At 49.5% G+C, this 24,957-nt stretch overlaps 1 protein-coding gene across 1 annotated transcript; it reads left to right on the forward strand.

Annotated features, from left to right (window-relative positions):
• Positions 1-213: 213 nt before the first annotated feature.
• Positions 214-24,511, forward strand: PTTG1IP (PTTG1 interacting protein). Its single transcript, XM_037065228.1, has 6 exons — positions 214-398; positions 7,535-7,587; positions 14,307-14,415; positions 18,132-18,306; positions 19,307-19,353; positions 22,525-24,511. Exons 1-6 carry the CDS (start codon positions 284-286, stop codon positions 22,569-22,571), a joined length of 546 nt encoding a protein of 181 aa, XP_036921123.1. The 5' UTR covers positions 214-283; the 3' UTR covers positions 22,572-24,511.
• Positions 24,512-24,957: the final 446 nt, after the last annotated feature.

Below are 24,957 nucleotides of genomic sequence, written 5' to 3' on the forward strand. Positions count from 1 at the left end.
ACCCCGGCACAGCCGCCACAGTTCAGCCGCGCAGGCGCACTGATCCACAGCTGGGGCCCTCGCCGCGGCGGCCATTCAGCTGCTCAGGCGCGCGAGCCCCGCCCGCGTCGCGCGCAGAGGCGGGGAGCTGGATTCACGAGAGAGGGCCTGAGGACTAGGGGCGGGCGAGCTGGTGCGGCTGCGCACTCGTGCTGGTGCCGCCCGCCCCGCCCTCTTCCGGCGCCAGACTTTTTCCAACACAAGCTTCCTGGCTGACTGACCGATCAGCAAGGCCGTAGGCACAATGGGCTCTGGCCTGGTCTACGGGCGGAGGATGCGCTGGGGGCTGCCTCTCGGCGGCGCCGCGCTGCTCCTGCTGCTCCTCCCGGCGGCCGTGGGGCAGAATTCTCCCGGAGTGGGTGAGGACGGCGGAGGGGGCTCCAGTCCTGAGGTGGGAGTGGGCGTGGGATTTGGGAGTCCGGTGCGGAAATCTAGGGGCCTCGGGGTCACAGCTACGCGGGGTCGCCGCTCCACTCCCAGTCCCGGGCCGCGGTTTGCGGAGGTGGAAGACTGGGGCCGCTCGAATGTCCGGTCCCGCGGGTCTAACCGCTGCTGGAGCATCTGGAGGTGGCAGGCCGTCCCTTTGTCTTGGTTCAGCTGCTGCTGCTGCCGCCGCCCCGCGCGGCTGTGCTGGGTGGTCCCAGTCCATGGCCCACGCTTTTCCGCTAAGTCTGCAGGGTCGTCCCGTCTCAGCCACTGTCATCTCACTGAGGCTCACCACGAACCTTGATCCTGTCGGAAACAGCTCTTGAATTTAGATTCGGAGTCGGGATTGCATTATTAGAACTGAAAAACCTGCTGGAGTTCCACAGCTGGTCGTGGCTGATGTCCTGGTGCCAAATCATTGAAGGCTGGGAGGGCTGGGGCTGGTGTCGCGGGCACTGCTCCACTGAGGAAGGTTACTCCGGGCCTTAGGTTGGGGCAGGAATTCGCAGTGCCATAGCGTCTGCCGCTTTGAAGCAAGCTGATTTCCCTTCTACATTCCGGAACAGGCCTACTACGCTCGTGGGCCTTCTGCATTGATTTATCCCGCTTGTTATTAACCACCTGTGTGTGCCGGGTCGGGACCATGGTGGTGACGCAGAGTTCCTCTCTATCCTTAAGAAACTGAGGTTTGGGGAGACTGACCAAGAAATAAGTTGTTAGAGTGCTGGGTGGGAGGGAGGGTAGGTGAGGGGAGCGATAGTGGAGGAAATTGCGAGACTTGAGGGCCAAAGGGTTGCAGAAATGGGTACCGTATTGCTGGAGGGTAGCCTCATGGGGGCTGGGTGAAGGGGGCGATAGCCCCAGGGCTTGCAACAAAATGGGGAAGGGTTTGAGCTGATGCTAGTGGCTTATCTGTTTCAGAAATGTTTCAAGCTGGCTGCTCTGCTGTGTGTGGAGTACCCATGTGACCACTGGTTGTGGGAAATAGAAGTCCCATCTTGAGCTAGAAGAGAGCAAATTCACACTCCTCTGCGTGTTAGTTTTGGGGCAGGCCTCTTAGTCTCTGTTTCAAGACCTTTATGAGTAGAATTGACCTGGGCCCAGCTTGAGGGGCCAGAATTTTTCTAACTCATGTTAGCCCAGGCTTTGTCAAAGTCTGTTTGGCACAGCAAACACCTTTTCTCTTTGTAACTGTTGCGTGTTTATTCCAGTGCCGGACCATTTGAGTTTCTTCTGATCAACTTCCTCATGTAATTCTCTGTGTGTGTTCGTGACATTTGTTAATAAGCAGTCCAGTGCACCGCAGAGGGAACTTTTGGTCTAAGTTATGTTCTCAGCCCGCATGGGGAATGGGACTTTTCAGCAAACAGAATGGATATCTGCCAAAAGAATCTGATTGTACAAGGATCTCTCAGTGGCTGAAGTTGTGTTTCAGGAAATGCCCTGAAGTGCTCAGGTATGAAACTAGAAATGTCATTATAGTATTTTAAATAAAAAATAACTCCTCTCGCCACATGACGTGCACTTACTATCAGCTCAATGGGAAGCTGCTCTCATTTGCCTTTGCTCATAGTAACCCCACTTTTTGTCTCCTGGATATGCCCCAAGTCTTGGGTCAGTGGGGGGCAAGCTGTTGTTTTTCTCCCCAGCGACACCTTCAAACGGGAGGAAAGGTGTCCTGTTGTTCAGGTGTTTACTGCCCAGGTGCCCCTGGGGTCTGCACTCAAGTGGAGAGGGGGCAGTGTTAGGGCACTGAGGCCCTCTCTTCCCACCAAGTATTTAATTAGTGTGAGATTGTCACTGCTTGTCATACTGTAGGAATGTGAATACAGTGTTTAAAACATTGTGTCTTCCTTGTAAGGATGTTAGTGTTCCCTGGAGTAGCAGAAGAGAATTATTATGAGGGATTGGCTCACATGATAATAGAGGCTGAGAAGTCCTATGATCTACAAGCTTCAGACCCGGGAAACCCGGTGGTGTGGCTCTAGTCCGAATAAGAGGGCCCGAGAACCGGGGCCACTAGTGATGTGAGTTGCAGCCCAGTCTGAAGGCCCAGGAGCCAGGAGCACTGGTGTCTCAGGGCCGGGGAAGAGAGAATTCCCAGCTTGAGCATTGAGAGAGCAAACTCACAGTCCTCTGCTTGTTAGTTTTGGGCCCATCAACAGACTGTGGTGGGTGGGCACCTGCTTTCCCCAGTGTACTGATTCAGGTGCTAATCTCTGAAACACCCCCACCGAGGACACCCAGAGGTAAGGTTTCACCAGCCTCTGAGTGTCCTTCAGTCCAATCAAGGTGATAAATAAAATTAACCCTCCCAGGGGTTAATTTTAAGCAGATAAGCAGTGTGTGAATTTTAAGCAGATATCACACCCGTCCCAAACCAACGATTTCTACTGCCTTTGTGTGCATTGCTGGAAGGGAGATGTGAGGAACCCACCAGGCATGGAAGATCTTAAGAACAGTTTCATTACATTGAAGAAATCTTCCTGTGTTCTAGGACCTCACTTGTATTGTGCATAGGGTCAGACTCCATCCCAGAGTTTCATCTGTACATCTGGGGCAGAAATGACGTCAGGCTGGTGTCCTCAATGGAGGCGTCCAAAGGAGCTTCGTGGGGCCACCCACCTGCTCCTGCTAGTGGGAGCTGGATTTGCAGGGGTCTGCAGCCCTCCTTCCCATTTCCCACCAAGAACTGGGGCCTTCTCAGCAGGGGACGGAGGGGTCCCTGTACGAGTGCACGTCTGTGGTTATGTACTACTGCAGTCTTCGCTCCTCTCTGTGGGCTAGGAAGGTGGGTAAGGCTTCTTTTTTTTTTAATCCTCCCTTGAGGATGTGTTTATTGATTTTAGAGAGGGGGGAGAGAGAGAAAAACATCGATTGGTTGCCTCCTACATGCACCTCGACCAGGGATCGAACCTGCAACTTAGGAATGTGTCCTGAGTGGCAATTGAACCTGCAGCCTTTTGGTGCATGGGACAACACTCAACCAACTGAGCTACCTGGCCAGGGCGGCCAGGGCTTTTTTGTCTAAGTGAATTTTCCACCCTCATTTCTCACGTGAAATGGACATTTCATGCCCTGTCATGTGCGGCGTGGGCAAAGTGCTTGAATGAGGGGCTTGTTTCACTGCAGGGACACAGCAGCTGTAGCTCTTTGGCTTGTAACCACGGGGCTGTAAATAATATACTTAATTTGCTTTCTCGTTTAAAAAATAACATACCTCTTTACACAAGCTAGTGTATGTCCTTTTGTACTTCATCAGTTGACTCACCCGAAACTTTAGGAAAGAACTCAGAAGTGGGTCATGGGTTAGTATATCCTACAGAAGAAACCTTTTTGGGGGTTTGTCTTTTAATTTCCAGAGTGAGACAAAGTTCTCTAATCATTGATGAATAGAATCTAAGTTGAAGATTTTCAGTCATCACATTTCAGAAGTCAGGGCACTCACATTCAGCAGTAGATTCAAGAAACAGCGTGGTTTTTTTGTTTGTTTGTTTGTTTTTACTTTCTCTGGCTCTGAACACACGGTTTTCTGTGTCCTGTGGTGAGATGAGATGACCGTGGTGCAATGAGATGCGGTACAGTGAGTGACTCGTGCAGAAGGCGAGAAGATTGGGTTGCTTTCAAGGGCAAGCAGAATGACGACCCTTCCCAGCTCTCAGCTTGTCGAACATGGATGTTTCGGCCTGTGTTGCAGACCTGCCCTGTCCCTGGCTGTGCTGGGGGCTCAGGAAGAGGGCTGGGCAGTTTCCTTGGCCTTCCCCTCCCATGCTTCTTGGTTGACTCATACTGGCCAGTAATCAGAGGCTCTGGGCTGGGCAAAGTTTCTGGTATGTGGTTTGGAGCATAGTTCTTTTAGTTCACGCAAGACCAGTTATCACCAAGGCTTTAAAAACAAAAACTCTTCTACCGCATCACCCTCGCTCCCTGCTGCGTCCTTTATTGTGGAAGTTCTCAGAAAGGACTGGAGAGTGGCCATGTTTGGCAGTGTTCAGGTTCCCGCTGAGCCTCCCCTGCCCAACTCTTTATTTAGAAAACTTTCAAAGCTGCAGAAGTCATTGCTGAAGAAATAACTAGAACAGTGAGCTTCTGAATCTCTTTCTGTTACGCAGCATTTGCCACGTCAGCTTTGCCGCTCCCTCTGTCTGCTTGCTTTGCTTTTAACCAGACTGAGAGTAAGTTGTGATGTGGCCTTTTACCACTGAATTCTTCAGGATGGGTCTCCTGAAAACAAGGACATTCTTTTATGCAACGGGTATAAGGACCAGCGTCTGAACAATTACCCAGTGATGTGATAACTTGAATGCTCGATTTAACATATGCCTCCTTGTACACAGTTTAACAGTATCCCAGTAATGTCTTAGGTTCCCCACCCTGCCCTCCAACCCCACCCAGGCTCACATAGTACATTTAGATATGTTTCTTAATCTCCCCTTTGGAATCGCTACTCAGTCCTCCGTTTTCAGAGAGCAGCTTTGTAGAAGGACCCTCTGGTTTCCTTTGATCTGGTCCTGATGCATTTCAACGGGATTCAGCTGCTCTGTCTGTCTGCCCTCACCCTCTGGGGGCACCTGCTGTTACTTTGTCCTATTATCATGTAGTCACAGATTGTACTGGTGATACTTTGATCACTTTCCAGGTGCTGTTTTCTCAAGATTAAGTGGCAATTAAACTGGGGAGGTGCCACCAATGGGTACAGTGGTCTTGGTGTCCCTGTTTACTGTGATGGTCACAAAGTTGAGATGCTGCCACCTTTGCTGGTTACCTGCTCTGTTTATTTACTTCATGTCAGTGTGAAACCATAGCCTATTCAAGAGGTCAGAGGCCACTGCTGTCACTCACTGGGATGTTGAAATTGTCCCAATTTGACTTAAAGTAGTTTAAAAACAAGCTTCAACATAAACTCAATAGCACACCACTAGAGGTGCTGAAAAGACTACTATTTAATAATAATCGCTACAAAATAATATGCAAAAGAATGGGTTTTTGTTTAAAAAATAGGATTTTTGTTTGGAGAAATGCAATGTAGAAGAACCCAACTGTTGAGTGGAAGAACCAACTATTTTAGAGTGAGTACCACTCAGCAAATACAGTGAACAGAAATTGTAACTGGAAGCTAAAGCTCTTTCCCCTACATTTTATTATGAAAATCATACAGCAAAGTTGAAAGGGCAGTACAGTGAACATTCATACCCAGCACTCAGCTTTTATCCTTCACATTTCACTGTGTTGCCTCTGTCCAGGTGTCTTCCCTGTGTTTCTCCGCGAAGGCATTTCCAAGTAAGGTACAAACGTCATGCATTTCTCTCGAGTGCTTCCTTGCGCATCATTAACTAGAGTTCAACATTTGTCTTTTTTTTTAGATTTTACTTATTTATTTTTAGAGAGAGGGGAAGGAGAAAGAGAGGGAGAGAAACGTCAATTGGTTGCATCATGCACATGCCCCAGCTGGGAACCAAACCTGTGACTCAGGCATGTGTCCTGACCAGGAGTCGAACCTGCAACCTTTGCCTTTGTGGGACAGCACCCAACCAACTGAGCCACACCGGCCAGGGTAAAATTTATCTTTTCTTGAGATAAATTGCACACAGGTCAAGTGCAGGAATAGTAAGTGTGCCATTGGATGGATTAAAAGATCTAACCTAAAAACAAAAGGCCTTTCAAAGTGAGGGGCAGTGAGCATTTGTCTGAGACCAATAAGAACAATTATTCTGGATGCACTTACCCAGGCAGAAGCCCAAGTGGCGTTCCCGTTGGGAGACGGAAGCAATGGGTACATGTGAGAAAGGGAAGGGGAACAGTTACATCAATAGCAGGGAGGCATTGATATTGGCGCAGACAACTTCATATAGTGACATTAATTCTCAGTAATGTTTTTAATTTCTGGTCCAGATGTCACAATATCTGCTTGCTTTGCAGACAGCAACTTTGCAGACAGTTGCTCAGGCCCAGTACACAGGTTATTGTTCTGTTTTAACATTCCTAAGATTTGGGAAGGAATACGTGCAAAACAGTTCTCCTAGCGTGGCAGCTCCATTTTCAAGTGGATTCATTTCGATCATTGTTCACAGACCCATCCTTGTTTTATTATACAGTGTCCTACTTTTTAATGGCTGAGCAGTGTTCTGTTGTATGTCTGCCAGTTTGTCCATCCTTTTGTACCCGGGCACCTGGGCTGTTTGCAGCTTTTGTCATTTGTAAATAAAGTTGCTATGAACACTCCTGTATGTCCTGTGGATGTTTGTTCTCATTTTTCCTGAGTGAGATACCCAAGAGTGGAATTGTGGAGTCAGGGTAGGCAAATGTATTTGGTTTATGGGGACGTGCCAGATCGTTTTTTCAAGTGGTGGAGCCACTTTGCACTCTCACAGAAACTCAAGTGAGAATCCCCATTTGCTCTGCAGCCTTGCCAGCATTTACTATTATCAGTCTTTAATTTTAGCCACATCAGTAGGTGTGAAGTGGTGTATTATCATGGTTTTAAGTTGCGGTTCCTGGCGATTAATGAGTTTGTGCAGAGCTCTTTTCAAAGTGTATGTTTGTTCTAAGGGATGGGGTGGGGTAAAGAGCAGCTGCCTGATTATATATTGGAAATGATTTACTCGTACACAGATTCTTGGTGTGGGGTTTAACCTCCCCCTGGAGCCTCAGGGAGGGTTTTGGTGTTGGGAGGGTCCTGGGCATTCTGTAGGACTGCAGCCAGCTTCTCACCTATGTGCTGGGAGCTGGGGCGACTGGCCAGAGGGCTGAAGCTCTGGCTGTAGTCACGTGGGCCTGGCTTTGATGTGTCCTTTGCTTCTAAAGAGTGTCGGCTGCTGAGCTGGTGGCCTCAGCCAGCTAGTGGTCCATGGTACCTGACCCTGTGGCTTACCTCGTGAGGGTATGCTGAGCCACCTTCCCCCAGAAGATCTCCATGGGTGCGACCTGTGTGCTGTTTTTTTGTACCTGCAGCAGGGCTCAGTAAGGCTCAGTGCCTGGAGAGGACCCGTGCGCCACTCACTAGTGCGCTCGCTGCCATCCTGGCTGATTCGCATGATTCTCAGTGATTCAGTTCTTCTTTTCTCCACAGCTTGTTCCCAGAACACAAACAGGACCTGTCAAGAGTGCCTGAAAAATGTCTCCGTAAGTAGCATGTGATTGGAAGCAGGGTCCGTTTCTCTACGGGAGGGTCCTTGGTGTGTGTTAAGGGAGACATGGGGCATTTTTGTGATGGATAGTAAATATTATTTTAGCCTTTCTCAGGCACCTCAGGCTGTCCTGTGAAGGCTGCAGATACCCCCCGAGCATCACGAATATGCATATTTAACTACTGAAACAGGTGTGGGTGTTTTAAAAGATGTGCACCAGGCCTGTGGTGGGGAGCATATGTGGGCTGGTAGGGAAGCCTCGGGCCTCCCAGAGGTGGCGGATGGGCACTGGTGAACGATGCTGTTCAGAATGGGGGTTGCAGGGACAGAGGAGCAGGTGGGACGAGTGCTGGGCCGAGGGGTCATAGTTACCCGTAATCAGTGACTGTTAACCTCTGACTAAGGCCCTGTGTTGGTGTCATTAGACCTTAGAGGCCTGTTGGGGACAGGGATTATGACTCTGTCTTGTGATGGGCCCTGACTGTCCGTAGCTCACTAGTAACAAGGTAAGCCTCACAGCCAGGATGTTTTGATGTTCCTGTTTTAAGTCCCTGTGTGACCATGAATAAGAGGGCAGCTGCTCTAGCAGAGGCCCCAGTCTCATGGGGGTACGCTCCAGGGGGACTACTGTCTTGGGATCTTACATGTGGATATGCTCAACGTGCCACCAGGGAGAAGTAAAGAATGACATGTGACACCGGGGAAACTTCCCATCATTTCTGGCTCATCACAGGGCTTGTGGGAACAACACTACTTTGTTAGGGTCCTGTGGCTGCCCCTCAGGCACTGACTTTTGGGGCGGCTCCTGATCCAGAAGCCCCTTGGCTGCGAGTGTGTGGCCTCATTTCACTGCAACACTGCATGGTCAGCACCAAGGACTCAAGGGAAGCTGACCCAGGGTAGGGATGGCTGAGAGAGAAAACACCCTTTGTGGGGCCTTGGCCTGGGGCTCTGGAAGAGGCTGTCTCTCCCCTCTGGTCGGGTCTTCACATGTATTGGAAATACACAGCCTGTGTTTGTCTTTCCCTGGCAGCGGGGTTTAAAGACACTGGACGGGTCAGGAAAGATGTGTCAGATAATTTCTGCTCCAAGACATGGGCCAAGCTTTTACAAAGCATTGGCACCCATATGGCAGTGTTGTGGGTTCCAAACTCGTCTTGTGGGTGATAGGGACTTGCTCGCCTCTGCCAAGTTAAACTTAACAAGTTAAGGACTTCTGCCAAGATGGAGGCGTAGGTGGAAACACTGTGCCTTCTCCCACAACCAAGTTTGAATACAACAAAGGTTTAGTAAACAAAGACACAGCCAAAGAACAGAAAATTGAACTATACGGAAGTCCAACAGCAATGAACCGTTCAACCGGGACTGGTAAGAGGGGCGGATCCAGCAGCGGAGCAGGGTCAGGCAGGAAAGATCCCCCGACCCAGGTGCGCAGGCAGCTGGGGTAGCAGCTCAGACCCAGTGAGGGTGCAGGGCAGGCTGACCACAGTCACACATTCGCACGCAGATAAACCAGCAGAGGAGTGAGCAGTGAGATGGACTACGCAGGCCCCAGCGGGCGAACCCAGTGAGTGCGCAAGGCGGTGGGCTGACTGTGGTAACACATTCATGTGCAGTGGGATGGACCGTGCGGGCCCAGTGGTGGGAGGCAGCGGAGGGGACCACCATTGCTTTCCTTTGACCCCACCCACACATACAGTGTCACAACCCTGAGACTGAGTGGCCCCACCCTGGTGAACACCTAGGGCTCCGTTCCTCATACCAAACAGGCACGAACAGTCCAAAATATGGCTCAAGAAGAACTCAAAGCCCCAGAGCCGATAATTCTAAGCGACCGAGAGATTGCCAGCCTCTCAGAAGCACAATTCAAGACACTGTTTATCAGGATGCTCACAGAACTGGTTGATTATAGTCACAAATTAGAGGAACATATGAAGGTGAAACTAATTGAAATGAAGAGAAATGCACAGGAAATCAATAGTGATGGAAAGGAAACTGGGACTCAAATCAATGGAGTGGACCAGAAGGAAGAACGAAACATCCAACCAGAAAAGAATGAAGAAACAAGAATTCAAAAAAATGAGGAGAGGCTTAAAAACTTCCAGGACATCTTTAAACGTTCCAACACCCGAATTATAGGGGTACCAGAAGGGGGAAAGAAAACAGCCATGAGTGGAAAACTTATTTGAACAAATAATAAAGGAGAACTTCCCCAGTCTGGCAAAGGAAATAGACTTCCAGGAAGTCCAGGAAGCTCAGAGAGTCCCAAAGAAGTTGGACCCAAGAAGGAACACACCAAGGCACATCATAATTTCATTAGCCAAGATTAAAATGAAGGAGAGAATCCTAGAAGCAGCAAGAGATAAGGGGACAGTCACCTACAAAGGAGTACCCATCAGACTGTCAGCGGATTTCTCAAAAGAGACCTTCCAGGCAAGAAGGGTCTGGAAAGAAGTATTCCAAGTCATGAAATCCAAAGACCTACAGCCAAGATTGCTTTATCTAGCAAAACTTTCATTTAGAATGGAAGGGCAGATAAAGTGCTTCTCAGATAAGGTCAAGTTCAAGGAGTTCATCATCACCAAGCCCTTATTATATGAAATGTTAAAGGGACTTATATAAGAAAAAGAAGATGAAAAATGTTAACAGTGAAAGGACAGCAAACTCACAGTTATTAACAACCACACTTAAAACAAAAGCAAACCAAGAGGACAGCTAGATCAGGAGTGGAACCACAGAAATGAAGAATACATGGAGGGTTAGCAACAGGGAGGTGGGAGGAGGAGAAGGGGGGAGAAGGTACAGAAAATAGCATAGAGGGTAGGTAGAAAATAGATAGGGGGAGGGCAAGAATAGTGGGGGAAATATAGAATCTAAAAACTTGAGACACGTGGTTATAAACTAAGGGGGGGAGAATGGTGGGGGAGGGAGTGTGCGGGTGGAGGGGAATGAAGGTGGGGAATAGAACAACTGTAATGGTATAATCAGTAAAATATATTTTAAAAAAGAACAACTGTAATGGTGTAATCAATATTAAAAAAAAACTTTCCAAGTTAAACTGGAAAGGACGACTTTCAGTCAAGATGGTGGTGCAGGTAAAGGTGGTGCTCGCCTCTTCTCACAACCACATCAAAATTATAACTAAAATGCAGAATAGCCATCATTCAGAACCACTTGAAATCTAGCTGAATGGAAGTCCTATGACTGGGGAATGAAAGAAAAAGCCGCATTGAGACTGGAAGGACAAATAGAGAAGTGGACCAGACTGGCCCAACACCCACATGTGGATAAAAATCAGGAGAGATATCTCAGTCGTGGAGGTCCTCCCTGAGGAGTGAGGGGTCCCAGCCCCACACCAGGCTCCCCAGCCTGGGGTTCTAGGGCCGGGAAAAGAAGTCTCCATAACTCCTGGCTGTAAAAATGGGTGGAGATTGAGACCCAGTGAGACAGAGGGCTCCTGGAATCCCAGGAAGTTCCTCTTAAAGGACCTGTGCGTGGACTTACTTGGACTCAGTCCTTCTGAGCTCCGTTACAGGGGCAGCAGTTCAAAGTGCACCAGAGACCTATGGGAAGTCTGATATCAGGACAAGAACTTGAGGGGTACCGCTTTCTCCCAGACAGAAGTAGTGGCAGAGGTCGTTGTTCCTTTCACGAGCCCTCCCCCACCCCAGAACCGGCAGGTTAGTGCCACATTTGAGACTCCATCAACCTGGTTCACACTGTTTGCCCCACTCTGGTGATTCCCTGAGGCCTCCACCTCACCCAAATTTCAGGCCCACCCAAGCTGTTTCCAGACAAAGAAATGTGTCCCAAATGAAAAAACAGAACAAAGTTTTAGAAAAAGAACTGAACAGAATGGAGACAAGCAATTTATCAGATGCAGGGTTCCAAACGCTGGTTATAGGGATGCTCAGTGAACTTAGAGGAAGAGTAGAACTCAGAAATTCAACAAAAGATATAGGAAACAAAAATGAAATAGAAAACATACAAAAGAACCAATCAGAAATGAAGATAATGATAACTGAAATGAAGGATCCATTATAGGGAATCAACAGTAGAATAGATGAAGCAGAGGATCAAGTCAGCAGTTTGGAAGATAAGGAAGTAGAAAACGCCCAGTGAGACCAGCGAAAGGAAAAGAATCCAAAAAAATGAGAATATTGTAAGGAGCTTCTGGGACAACTTCAAGCAAACCAACATTTGCATCATAGGGGTGCTGGAAGGAGAAGAGAGAGAGCAAGAAATTGAAAACCTATTTGAGAAAATAATGATGGAAACTTTCTTAATTTGGCGGAGGAAATAGACATACAAGTCCAGGAAGCACTGAGTCCCAAACATCCGAAGAAGCTACACCAGGACACATCATGATTAAGATGCCAAAGGTTAAAGGCAGAAGAGAAACTTAACAGCAGGAACAGAAGAGCAGGGAAGTTCCCATAAGACTGTCAGCTGATTTCTCAACAGAAACATTGCAGGCCAGAAAGAAGTGTCAAGAAATATTCAAAGTAGTGAAAAGCAGGAACCTACAGCCAAGATTCCTCTACTCAGCAAGCTGTCATCAGGAATCAAAGGACAAAGAGCTTCCCAGGCAAGAAAAAGCTGAAGGAGTTCATCACCACCAAACCAGTATTATATGAAATGTTAAAGGGGCTTCTTTAAAAAAGAAGGGGAAAAAAGGTCATATGGACAACAAAATGGCAATAAATACAATTTCTGTCAAAAGCTGAATCTGAAAACCAAGATCGAACAAGCAGGACAGAAACAGACTCAGACCGACAACATTTTGATGTTGCCAGATGGGAGGGTGTTGGAGGGGTGGGTGAAAAAGGTGAGGGTTGAAAAGTACAAATTGGTTGTTACAGGATAGTTACAGGTCAGTGCAGTACAGGGAAGTAGTTGGTATTTTCATAAGTGTGTGTGGCACGTCAGATGGGTGCGAGATTTATTGGATGGTCACTTAGTTCTGTAATGTCTGGTCACTGCAGTGTATGGCTGAAACGAACATAATAATGTATGTCAACTGTACGAGAAAAGTACAATTACTGGAAAAATAAGAAGATAAACTGGAAAGGAGGTTGTACTGCGGCTTCAGGTCTTAGCATTGACAACACCGAACTGGATAGGGTGGCTCTTGTCCTCAGGGTGACATTGCCTTTTGTTCAGCATCTGGGGTTTTTCTGTCGGGAGTCATTTCAGCTATAAAAATGGCTCAGGGTCTGCTGGCTTTGCGTTTCCCAGAGTACCTTTGTAGGGGTGTCCTGTGTAACCCTTGCCTCTCTGGGCAGGAGGCTGGGAAGGTGCAGGTCACAGTGGGACGGCACTTCAGCCGAAGTCCTACCCCGACTCTGCACCCGGGCAGATCAGCGCTGCAGTGTGCACATGGGCATGTGGGTGAAAGCAGGGGCGGCCCTCGAGTCTGGGAGTGCGCAAGAGTTTCCGAAAGGATGTGCGGTGCCTGGGAGGCCTGGCAGGAGCCTGCGCAGGTTGGAAGCAGGGCTGAAGGCGCCCTGCGTGCTGTTGGGGTCACTTGCATTGTTCTCCATGGCATATTCTCGTTGATCTAAACTGAAACAACCACCACAGCTCCTTGTGGCTCTCAGTAAAACCCTCATGTAAAAATGGGAAATTAGACATTTATAGCTTAAACTATTTGAAAATGGAAGATTTACCAAAAATTGTTAAGCCAGAACAAAACACTAAAATGTAAGATATTTTCAAACCCTTTATCCAACCCTTTATCCAAAATAAAAAAGGATTTTCTTGCTGTTTACTAAGTATGCTCAACCACTTTAAACACAACACACTGAAGTTGGTGTTATGTAAAGAGGTCTGGGGAAGCCCAGGCTTTGTTTTCATATTTTTGTAATAGCTGTTCACCGTAACCCGAGACAAAAAATAAAGTACCATGACTTTCTATTGTATTAAAAACTCAAAGGAAAAAAAGTCCATAAAACTATTACCCTTAAGATCTAAAATAAGCCAGGTCACGCTTCCCTTGTTGCTGCTGGCACGGGCCCCCCAACGCACTGGGGTGAAGGCAAGGTCCCCACCCCAGACGCCTCTCCCCTGACACTGTTGGGGATTCAGGAGTTTGTGTGAGGTTCCAGCTCTGAGGTCCTGGCAGGCACCTTTGAGCCTCAGTTGCACCCTCCTTCAGGGGGCCAGAGGTAGTTCTCACTTGCTGCACTTGTGGAGGTCTGAGGTGGGGTCTTAGCACAGTGGTAGCCGTGGTCACAGAGGATCTCTAACAAATACTTGTTAATGGGCTCCTGCAGATGGGCCGAGAGATCGCAGCCTGTATGTATCAGGAGGCGATGCCACAGCAGGGAAGGAGGTGAGGGGAGAGGCGGAGGATGTTTTAAGTAGGTTGCTCAGGGTAGGCCTCAGGAGGAGGTGAGGGGGCTACGTGTCTCTTGGGAGGGATGTTCAGGGCAGGGGCAGGGCATGCAAAGGCCCTGGGCAGAGAGCTGCCTGGCATTTTTCGGGACCAACACAGAGGCTGTGTGGCCATTCAGGGTGCCTAATGGGAGAGGTTTCCGTAACATGGTTCTTGGTGAGCAGTTGAGCCACTGTGTTGGGGTGGGGGCCAAGGCCATTATCATTCCCCAAGGGTGAGTGGATGGGGGTGGTTGATGGTTTAGGGGATTGAGTCCTGGGCAGTCTCGTTCGTTGGTGTTTGTGTTGAATTTCTAACATCTGATGTTTCTCTCTCAGTGTCTTTGGTGCAACACTGATAACACGTGCCTGGACTACCCAGTGACAAAAATCTTGCCACCTGCTTCTCTTTGTAAGCTGAGCTCTGCACGCTGGGGCGTGTGCTGGGGTAAGTGGTCATTTCATTGGCTTTGTGCAAAATCAGTGCAGGTTTGAAAACTCTGGTCTTGCTCATAACATAAGCCACCAGAAAACAAACCGCAGAGGTTCTTGATGCTCCAGGCAGGGAACTGGGGAGCCAGTGAGAGCTCGTGGTGTCTCACAAAGCAGCGGTGGGGTCCGTGGGGATCTGGAGGCTCGCGGACCTTCAGGCTGCAGCCTTGGTTCCGTGCTGGGCCTCCACACCCCTGGTGGGTGGTGAAGTGAGAGCTGTGGTTTGGATGCTTATGTAGATGGTGTCATGTGACACCTTGACATCTGCAGTTCCTATGGGGACCCCGACTTTCCAGCAAGGGAGACCCTGCTCAGCATGGGCATGGCCTTACCTTTTCTCGTGCATCCCTTTGTCTGTGTATAGTTGTTACAGGTGTTCTTTTGTTGGAAATTAGCCCTTGTGAGATTGAAATTGTTTTCTAGTTTGCCTTTCAAGTTAGCTGGTGGTGTGTGTTGCTATATGGAACTCAGTTTTAATGTAGTTAGGCGGGTTTATTAATCCTTTCTTTCATGGCTTCAGATTTGGGGTCATGCAGGGCCTCCTTTGAAACCTGCATGGAGGAACCATTGTTTCCTTAGGGCACTTCGATGCTTCACTCTGTGTGTCTGCAGCTTATTCCTTGTTTATCTGTCTGTTTTCTAACTGATTCCCATCGTAGAATCCATCGGCCTCCATTGGAAATAAATGCTTATGGTGTCGAGGCCCCGGGGAATCCAGGATTGTGTGTGTGTGTGTGTGTGTGCGCGTGCGCATGTGCGTGTGAGTGGTTGCAGGGTGCCTGCTGTGTGGGCATGCATGTGTATGTGCCTGTGCCCATGTGCACGGCTGCCGTTCTCTCTGCTGTCCTCATACCAGAAAGGCTTACTGGGCCTCACTGCCTCCGCTTCCGTATTGGTGGCTGTGTCCTGCGTGGATCCTGCTCTGGCCCATTGTTTCACAAAGCCTGCTCCTCCAGGGGACCCTGGGCGTGTTGAACATGAGTTGTTTGAGCTGAAGGTTTACTGCTAACCGGGTGCAAACATGTTAAGTCTCCCTCTCTCCCTCTGAGGACCACAGTCGGCAAGAGAAACACATGTGTATACACACACACACACACACACACACACATGTACATCTATTCAGAGGGCTTTGATCTAAGTACACAGGTGTCCCCCCTCAGGAGAACACTCGGACCGTTTCCAGCACTTACAGCGGTGCTATCCGGACCCAGGGGTGACTGCGTGACTGACTTGCCATCGGCATAGGTCAGCACTGCCTGTCCCTGCTCTCTGCGTGAAGGAAAGCCTGTCCTGCCTTCTCTGCCCTCATTCAGCAGTGCGTGTGTCGAAGGCCTTCTTCATGCCTCTGTGTGCCTGTTTGTCTGTGACTGGGCAGTGTTCATGGGTGTTCCCCATTCTGCTGCCGAGGGATGTTTGGGCTACATCCGCAGTGCTGCTGTGGGTGGCCTTGTGTTGGAGGAGCCAGTGTTCCTGCACAGGGCATTTACGTGGGTGTGGAATTGGTGCCTCACCGCATGCACTGTGTTTGGCCATAGTAGGTCTGCAAGCATCTTGCAGAGCCGAGTACCAGCTCATGCTCCTCTAAACAGTGTGGGACTTCCGGTTGTTCCACATCCCTGGCAGCACTTGGGCACTCGGTCATCTTCCTCTTAGACCCTCTGGTGGGTGTGAGTGGCACCTCACTGTGGTTTCAATGTGCATTTCTCTGAAGGATGTTGAGCTCCTGTCCAGGTGGTGTGCAGTTTTGATAATTCTCTTGTGAAATGGAAGCCCCTCCCTAGGGCCCATGGGGATGGTCAGCCACGACGCCTGGCACTGGACAGAAGAGATTCACAGCAGTTTACTCACCCCCTGTGGTCACAGCCCTGGGAAAGGGAGGGGACCTGGGAATGAGCTAGAGGCTGTGGGAGGAGGCTTTGCAATAACAAGAGGGCGTGGGGCCCGGTCCCACCAAAGATACGAGGCTTGAGCAATTGCGTGGGCGGACAGGGAAATGGCACCTGCCACTCAGGTATGAGTGGAAGTGCACCTGGTTCCCACAGTAAGGACGGTTGTCTGGCCAGGGGTCTAACCTGTGGGAGTGGGCCGGCAGGGGGACTTGTGTCTGGGCTACTTGAGACCCCCCTGGTTTCACCAGCTGTCAGAGCATGCTAAACACCAACGCTGGGCCTCAGCACAGTGCTTTTTAGTCTCAGTTTGGAATCCTCTCGTCCAGTTGAAGCAGAGTTGTTTTGGAGCTTTAATTGTATTGACCTTAGAAATCTATGTTTGCTTGGAGAAAAATAAGGTCTTTTGTCAATTTGAACCTTTGTTCAGAAGCAAGGGCCCCTCCTCCAGGTCACCCCTTACTCCTTTAGTGGAGTGTCACTTGCCACGCACACTGCTAACAGGGAAGGGAGCCCAGAGTTTTGCTTCCGGTCACGGCGTATCTGTTTTTATTTTACAACTGGGTTTAGCTGCTAGTCAGGAAAGCTCTTTTGGGGGTAGATGTATCTTAGAGCCAGCCATCTTACTGATCTCGTTGGTTTTTAAGGTTGATTATTACAGAGTTCTTGAATCAAAAATGACACCGTCTGCTAGTGAGGGTCTCCTTTCTATTGATACCTGTTACTTCTATTTCGTGCAGCCCTAGTGCTTCCAGAGCGGGTCAGAGAAGGAAAAAGCACGTGCTCAGAGCTCAGAACGATTTGGTCAGACGTCACGCCTAGTCCTGATTGTAAAACGATCGAGTAAGCCGTGGGCTGGCAGCCAGTCTGAATGTGTCATGGGCCCACACAGGCACGTGGCAGGGGGTTTGAGGGGCACAGACCGCTCGCCTGTCTGTCTCCGAGGCAGACACTCATCTTCCAAGCCTGACCCCAATCACAACCAGGAAACCGGTGAGGTTAGAGATCATCGGCTCTGTGTGGCAGGTAATTGCACCTCATTTTCAGGAAACAAATGGCGCCGCTCTGGGGTGCGCACAGCATGGAACCCGCTGTGGGCCAAGCGGCCATTCAGGCCTCTTCAGTGGCTGTTTTAATCAGATGATTCAAAAGCACATTCACAAAAGAAGTACCGATATTAGAGTTCAGATGAAATAGAAAAATAGTGACTGGTTTTACTTATAAATCCTTAAGAGAAGGTAAAAGATGGTAAAACTTGTCCTAAGTTTGTCTTTGTCTCGGAAGTTTTGTCTGGATGGAAAGTTACAAACTCCTTTAACGCTGTTGAGGCAGCCGCTTCCAAACCCCTGGGGAAGACCGCCTGTCCCGCTGCTTGCTGCGGTCAGAAGTTAGTGTCTGTGAGAAGTAAATGGAAGGCTCTTGACTTGACTTAAATAACCAAATAAGCCGCATCAGGCTTAAATTTTGTTCTGTGAGTTCCACAACATTAGAAGTTAAAATGTTTTAGGAGAGTCCAAATACATAACTGCATGTTCTCTTTCTGGTTTTGTTAACTTCCCTTGGGCCTGAAACCTCTTTTTGGTATCTGGTGGTGGGAAAGCTAGCCCAGAGTCCGGGCCCACTGGTTAGTGGGGGGTTGTTACATGGCGCAGCCCTGCGCTGAGAAAGGCCTGCTCCGTGGGTGCGGCCTCGCGCAGACGCAGCTCCCCGCACGGAGGGCCCACGGGAGGGCGTGCTGTTTCCCCGAGGGCTTTCCTGCGCTGACTCAGCCCCTTTGCACTTGCAGTGAATTTTGAGGCGTTGATTATCGCCATGTCGGTGATTGGGGGCCTCATCCTCCTGGCGGTCGCCGTGTGCTGCTGCTACTGCTGCTGCGGGAAGAAGAAGAGCCGGAAGCCAGACAAAAGCGAGGAGAAGGCCATGAGGGAGCAAGAAGAGAGGAGGATACGGCAGGAGGAAAGGTGAGGCCGCAGACTCATTCCCGCTGGGGAGAAGTTCCCTCCAAGGGGACTCAGATCGGGAGAGTGACATTGATAAGTCACGGGTCTTCTCCATCTTTTAAACTGTGATTGTGCAAGTGCCTGTGAGGTTTTCTAGGTGGCATTATAAAGGGTGAGAAGCTCTGTATGTGGGGACGAAGCCAGGGGCCACGGCCCTTCTTGGCGCAGGCCTGCCGCTTCCTTGTCTGTTTCCTGCAGTCTGTGACATCAGGGTAGCTGGGTGGCCGAACCTTCCTGCTTACGTCTTGGTGGTGGGTTCTCAATGATGCAGGGCAGGGGCCTTTGAAGATAGTTTGTCCAGCCTTCATTTATGAGCAAACCAAGGCTCAGAGAGTCCGGAAAGCGTTGGACTGGGTCTCTTGTCTGCCTGTGGCTGAACTGGGTCTCGTGCCGCCAGTGCTCATAAACAGCGCTTTCCTGATTGTGAAGCATTTCGGTGGGTGTGTGGTGCCATCATAGGATGGCCCTTGGTCACGGTCTCTACCTAATAAGGACACGGTTGTGGCTTGGGGAGGCGCTGACTTGTCAGATGGCAGCTGGCACGGCCTGAGTCTGGACAGGTTTCCAGGTCGTCACCTTGAAGTCACATGTCCTAGATAAAAACTAGCGTTGGCGTGTTCGGAGCCATCTTCAGGAACTAGCGTGAGGTTTTAACTGATCACTGCATTTTCTTTACGTGAGAAAAGAATTTTAAAAAATACAGTATCAGACATTTGAACTGTATTTGTGGAAAGGAAGACTGAATGACACATCACAAGCAGCTGCAGGAGGCTGTGCTCCGGTCACCTGGCCTGTCCCGTCCCAGTGGGAGTGTCACCTGATGGCCGAGCTCACCCCCACGCTGCTCATTCCGGCAGATAAGAACAAACCACAGCTTGTCCGCCGAGGGAAATGAAAGATGCCTCTTTTAAAATTACAGTGTATTTCAGTGCTGAACAAGGATTTTTTTCTTGTTTTTTAGGAGAGCAGAGATGAAGTCAAGGCACGATGAAATCAGGAAAAAATATGGTAAGAATCGACTGAATCTCTATTTCAGTTGGTGAGAAATTGCTGCTAATTTCATCTTGGTCATTGTTGGTGTCCCATGAAGTGTAACTGTAGGACTCGGGCTGTGGGCTCTCTGTGGGGACAGAAAGACATCTCACCCTGGCCGGCCGGGTCAGTCGGTCAGTGTGTCGCCCTGATACACCAAGGCTGTGGTCTCAGTCCCTGGTAATGAATGCGTAAATAGGTGGGACAGCAGATCGATGGTTCCTTCCATCCCTCTTCTTCCTCTGTCTCAAATCAAGAAATAAAAATGAAAGAAAAGAAAGAGATGTCTCTACTGGGAGAAGGTTATTCCAGGTGGTGCTGTTACGAACTAATTGCACTCAATGTCTTAACAGATGAAGACTTGGAATACTTTTATCCCAACCAAACTTCACCATACTTGTTGGCTCGTGAAGCATGGGCTGTCTCGGTTGTCTGCTCTCACCTCTTTCCTGTTCTGTGTCTGGTTTGCCGCCCAAAGGGGTGAGCCTGCAGATCTGCACGGGTGGGTCTGGGCTCCTCTGTGTGTTCCCCCGACCCCGGGTTTACCCCAGCTCCTGCAGTTTGAGCTGCGTTCCTTCTTTAAGGAGTCAGCCAAAACTGAGGCCATGCAATCCTTCTCCTCTTTCCTGGGTGCTTTGTTCTGGTTTGGTTTTGTTTGGAAACATTTTGGGGGAAGGGTCCGGGACTTTTCAGTGTTTGAGGACATTAGGTCTGCTCCTGACGTGTTCAGGTGGTTCACATCCGGTGGGCAACAGAGTGGTAATGCCCTTGCTCCCCGATTGCCCGGCATTGTGGGAGATGATGGGCGTGGACTTGCCTGGCCTGTCCTGAGGCAAGGCCTGCCCTGATGACAGCCATGGGGCCTCAAGTCCTGAGCCAGTTCCTCCTTTGTCCTTGTGACCTGGGGACCCTGTGACGTGGACTAGGCAGCTGTGCTAAGTACTAAATCTGATCAGGAACATGTCAAAATCTTCTCCGATTGCCCTAAACATTGTGGGTTTGATTCCCAGTCAGGGCACATACCTAGGTTGTAGGTTTAATCCCTGGTCCAGGAGCTTATGATCCTTGGTCCTGGCACATACAGGAGGCAACCAATCGGCGTTTCTCTCTCCTAGCCTCTCTCCCTTCTCTCTCTAAAAGCAATGAAAAAATGTCCTTGAGTGGCGATTAAAAAAAAACTTCTCTGACTAAAGTCCTCAGTGTGTGTAAGGAAACACTGATTCAGTGGTACTTTAGAGTCCTCCTCATGAAAGTAGTAAATCCTGAAGGCTCCGTTCCCTGACGGGGCTGCTGGTGCTCCGGGATGTGCATGCTGGTTCAGGTGGCCCACTGGCCGGACGTCCTTCTCAATGCCAGATGTCCTTTGTGTTGTGCGGCCTCTCCTGAAGGACACAAGTGGGTGCAGTGTACCCTGGCTCAGTGTCAGGCTGAGGTTGACCCTGGTGGCCTCCAAGTATTGGTTCTGGGCATGAGGCCACTGCCCCACCTTATGCTGCTGGGTCTCCTTTGATCGAGACAACCGTCTGACGGCTGGTAGAGCCTTTTCTTGTGTTTTCCCACCCCGTGGCCTCCTGGGTGCTCTCCATAGTCTTTCAGAGTCCTGTGAGGTCAAGGTCACCACTCTCTCTTCGCCCCTCAGCCTTCCATGCTCTCCCTGCCCACAGCATGGACCCTGAGTTGGGCCTTGTCCCACCCGGTGCAGGCAGTGACGGGCTCCTCTGTGGGCGTATTTCCTTTGTCCCGTGGCCTCGGTGTATTGCCCACTCCCCTGGTTCCTTTGCACGGGTGCTCCCCTTTGCCCACAGAGTGGTGGTGTACAGTCCTGTGGCTGGGGCAGTGGTTTTCCACAAAAATTAGAGACCTTGAAAGGAGCTTTGGGGCACCTAATTAACATGAACATAAATAAAAGACAAGGTGAGTGTGAGCATGCGCATACAGCCAAGCACTTTCTGTGGCCAAGGACAGTAGCATGTGAAACCTTGCACTTTGTGGTGCTCTGGCTCTCGGTGTGGCAGGGCCTGGTGGGTCTGGGACCAGAGCTCTGGGCTGTCACTGGAGGTGCCACTTTCTATAACAGTGCACTGAGCTGCTCTGTCTCTACTGTTTCCGTGGTGAGTGTGGCCTTTAATTGTGCTGATGAAGTTAACGCGTGTGCCAGTTTGTATGAAGTCCTTCGAATGTCCTGGACTTACCCGGAATAAGGCCCGGGGCTCCCAGTGGTGAGGGGAGGCAGCACACAAGTGCACTCAGTTCAGTCAGCGCACGGAGCACTAGGGCAGGCAAAACCCTGGTTTGGTTTTAGAAAGCATTTGGTTTCCAGGTCATGGAGCAGTTTTCCTCTGTTTACCCTCTGAACTAGAACCCGGCTGCAGCTGTTTCCTTTCTGCAACATGTCCGCAGCTAGACTGCTTGTACTTGGCATTTAGTACATGGTAGTTCTTGACCGAATCTGCACATTGCCTATGCAAGGCCCGAGGCTCCCGTCCTCCTCTGATACCGGCACCCTTGTTGCAGCCCCTGCCTCTTCTGCTACCCACCCACCCCCCTTGGTCTTATCTGTGCCCCTCCCTAAAAGACCCTGCAGCAAGCAAATCGTGGCAGTGGCTCCGGGTACTTCTGGTGTGTAGTGCAGGTTGTTAATGGGGGTTCCACATGCAAAGAGAAAACTCCTAGTCTGGGTATTTAGCACTCTGGATTTATATTTATGGTTAAATATACATTTTGCTACAATTATGCCATAATGCTTGACAGCTAAATGAATGGTGGCCTTATTTTTTTGTAGCCTTAATATTAAAAGGTAATCAACATTTGAAGGACATTTAAAGTAAGGGGCTTTTTTTCTTCTGTGTAAGATTAGTCAACCCCTATGGGAAGAAATACTGGCTTTAAATAACTTTGAGAGAATCAACAAATAAGTATATTTTGGGGGATCCGTTTTTCTTACAATTACTGTTTTGGGTACATTTATTTCACTTTTAGAGTCACTGTGCTGTAACATTTAGAAAAGGTTTAGTGCAGTATCTGAGCCTGCGTAGGCCCCCGTTTTCCTATTGGCCTTGGGAAATCTTCATGTAAGACGTAATTGTACTGCTTTCTTGAATTTTGTTCCCTGTTGGCTGGGTGTAACCAAGGCCGTTCTGTTTCCAGGTTTGTTTAAAGAAGAAAATCCATATGCCAGATTTGAAAACAACTAGAAAACACTTCCTGCCGTGTCCAGCAGTCCCAAAGCCACTCCTGGGGACAGCCCTCCACCAACCCGGCTGCCTCCTGACCTTGATGAAGCGAGCATGGTGCAGCCGCCCTGAAGGCGGTCTTGTTCTTGTCCTGTGAGCTTCTGTGCCCTCTTCTGTTTCTGTATTTAGTCACTCGAGATGCTAAGCCTGTGAAGGGAAGGAGGTTGCTTTTGTTCTCATTGTTACTCTGAGGAGGAATCGTGCACATTTCACGTCTCGGTTTGCAAGCTGATTGCAGACTGACACCCCGCATCACTAATGCTGCCTCCTGCTGCGGCAGCGGCAGGCCTCCTTCCCTCCCACCCACTAACAAGCCTTACACAGCAACCAGGGAAAGTCGCCTTTACTTGTGACGTGGGTGGGAGGGGGTCGTCCAGTCCCTTGTCATTTTCCCGAAAGCCACAGGGGTGGGTGCGCCAGCTCCCACACATCAGTTCTGCCGCTTTCTGCATCAGCCCTGCACTGTGGCAGTGACCCTACTTCCTGACTGCAGTTGCAGTGAAAAGCATTGAGGACTAAACTCACTTGAAATCTTTTTAAAAATCATTTCTGGATTTTATTTCCCCATCTGAAAAGATTTCACGGTCAATGTTCAGACCACTTATTGTATGATTTTTACATTTGTATCTTTACTAGAACACGGAGATTGTTATCCAATGAAAGCCTGAATTGTAAGTGGAGTTTTGAAACAACCTTCCTAAGGCGTGGATGGGCACTGCCGTGCACCAGCATGCAGCTCGGGAGTTGCGTGCTGGTGCATGAACTGCCCTGCTCACTCTCCTGACAGCCCCTGACAGCAGTGTAGGTCCCATGTGCAGTCACGTGTCCTGCAAGGAGCCCTCACGGGGTCTCTCAGACTCTGCTGTTGGACTGTGTGCCAGCCCAGAGGAGGAAGGCACATGCCCTGGGCAGCTCCTCTATAGGGCTCTGCGCTGGGATGTGGGGTGTCTGGGGCCAGCCGAGGGAATCTCCACACACTACACAGAGACACTGGTCACTGTCCTGTTTATAGGATGGCTCCGGCGCTGAGCCACACTCCTTTGGCTCGGATGTGTCACAAGACTTTCCTTTATAAGTGTCTCCTCATAAAGTCATTGGCGGCCTCCAGGTGCCCTCTGGCACCATGTATGATGGTTCCATTTCTTTCAGATCAGGAGACGTGGCTTCAGTAATAGGCTGAGCGCATGGCAGGGGTGGCAGCAGACAATGAAGTGACAGTGGCAGCAGCCTTTCTTAAATCCGAACGTACTCCCTGGGGCCGGATGGCTTTGAACTAGAAAAGCATTTAGCTCGGGGAAAGTAGGCCAACAGGCACATAAAAGAAGCCACGCGTTCGTATTCACACTCCTGCTGCTCTCTTACCGTCAGATGAAGTTCACGGGCAGATCAGGGCGACCAAAGCTGCACTCCAAGTCTTCACCACGGAGAGCCGTGCTAGGAATAACATTTCCACAAAGCTGAGAGACTGACCTTGAACAAAGTCTATGGTCTTTATTTCTCTGACTTCTTGGGCATTTCACAGCAATTTAAAGTATTACTAAACATTCCTTAGTATTTTAAAGCAGCCTTAACACTTTGACTTAAAATTCCTAGAAGAAACTTTGTAATCCACGTTATCAAACTTTGTATTTAATACAGTAGCTAGTATATAGGTTAAGATCACTCAGTGTAGGTTGCTGAGCTGAAAGCAGAGGTAGAGATCATTAAACACAGTGACTCATCTTTCATAAGACATAGAACCCTCACCAGGGTGTCTGAAAGGCCATCCTAGTCCATATCTTTCCTCTGAAATAGTACTGAAAGTGGCTAGAAACTATAACCTCAAGAAACCATAAAGTTTGGAGTGCCTTAATTTGTAACCACTTTCTGGTAAGTGATTGAATACATGCTTTTGCTGAGTATACTCCGTGTTCCTTGTGCCTCATTTCTCAGTGGTACCACGTCAGTATAATTGTAGATGCCCCTCAACTGACACTGGGGATACATCCCGGAGGACTCAGTCTCAGTTGAAAGCATAAGTCAAAACTGCATGTCACACACTATCCTGCAGAGCGTTAGAATCAGCCAGGCCACCTTCACCATGCAAGCTGGGCAGAACGGCCCGACAGCGAGGACAGGCGCTGTGTGTATAGTGTTGGTTGCTGACCCCGTGGTCACGCAGCTGACGGGCAGCTGTGGCTCACCTGCTGCCCAGCACCATGAGAGGGTCACACTGCAGATACTAGCCCAGGAAAAGGCCAGAATTCCAGATTTAAACTATAGTTTCCGCTGAATTCGTACTGCTTTTGCATCATTGTAAAGTGGAAAAATTACAAGTCAGAGTCATAAGTTGGGGGCTGGCTTGGGG

The sequence above is a fragment of the Sturnira hondurensis genome, unplaced genomic scaffold, assembly GCF_014824575.4.
Source record: "Sturnira hondurensis isolate 20B ecotype Veracruz unplaced genomic scaffold, ASM1482457v3 Scaffold0015596, whole genome shotgun sequence".
NCBI classification, from domain to species: domain Eukaryota; kingdom Metazoa; phylum Chordata; class Mammalia; order Chiroptera; family Phyllostomidae; genus Sturnira; species Sturnira hondurensis.

Coding starts and splice junctions, on each gene's coding strand:
- PTTG1IP (XM_037065228.1), top strand. CDS start 284: ATGGGCTCTGGCCTGGTCTACGGGCGGAGGATGCGCTGGGGGCTGCCT. Junction 18,307..19,306: donor AGGATACGGCAGGAGGAAAG/GTGAGGCCGCAG, acceptor CTTGTTTTTTAG/GAGAGCAGAGATGAAGTCAA. Junction 19,354..22,524: donor TGAAATCAGGAAAAAATATG/GTAAGAATCGAC, acceptor TTCTGTTTCCAG/GTTTGTTTAAAGAAGAAAAT.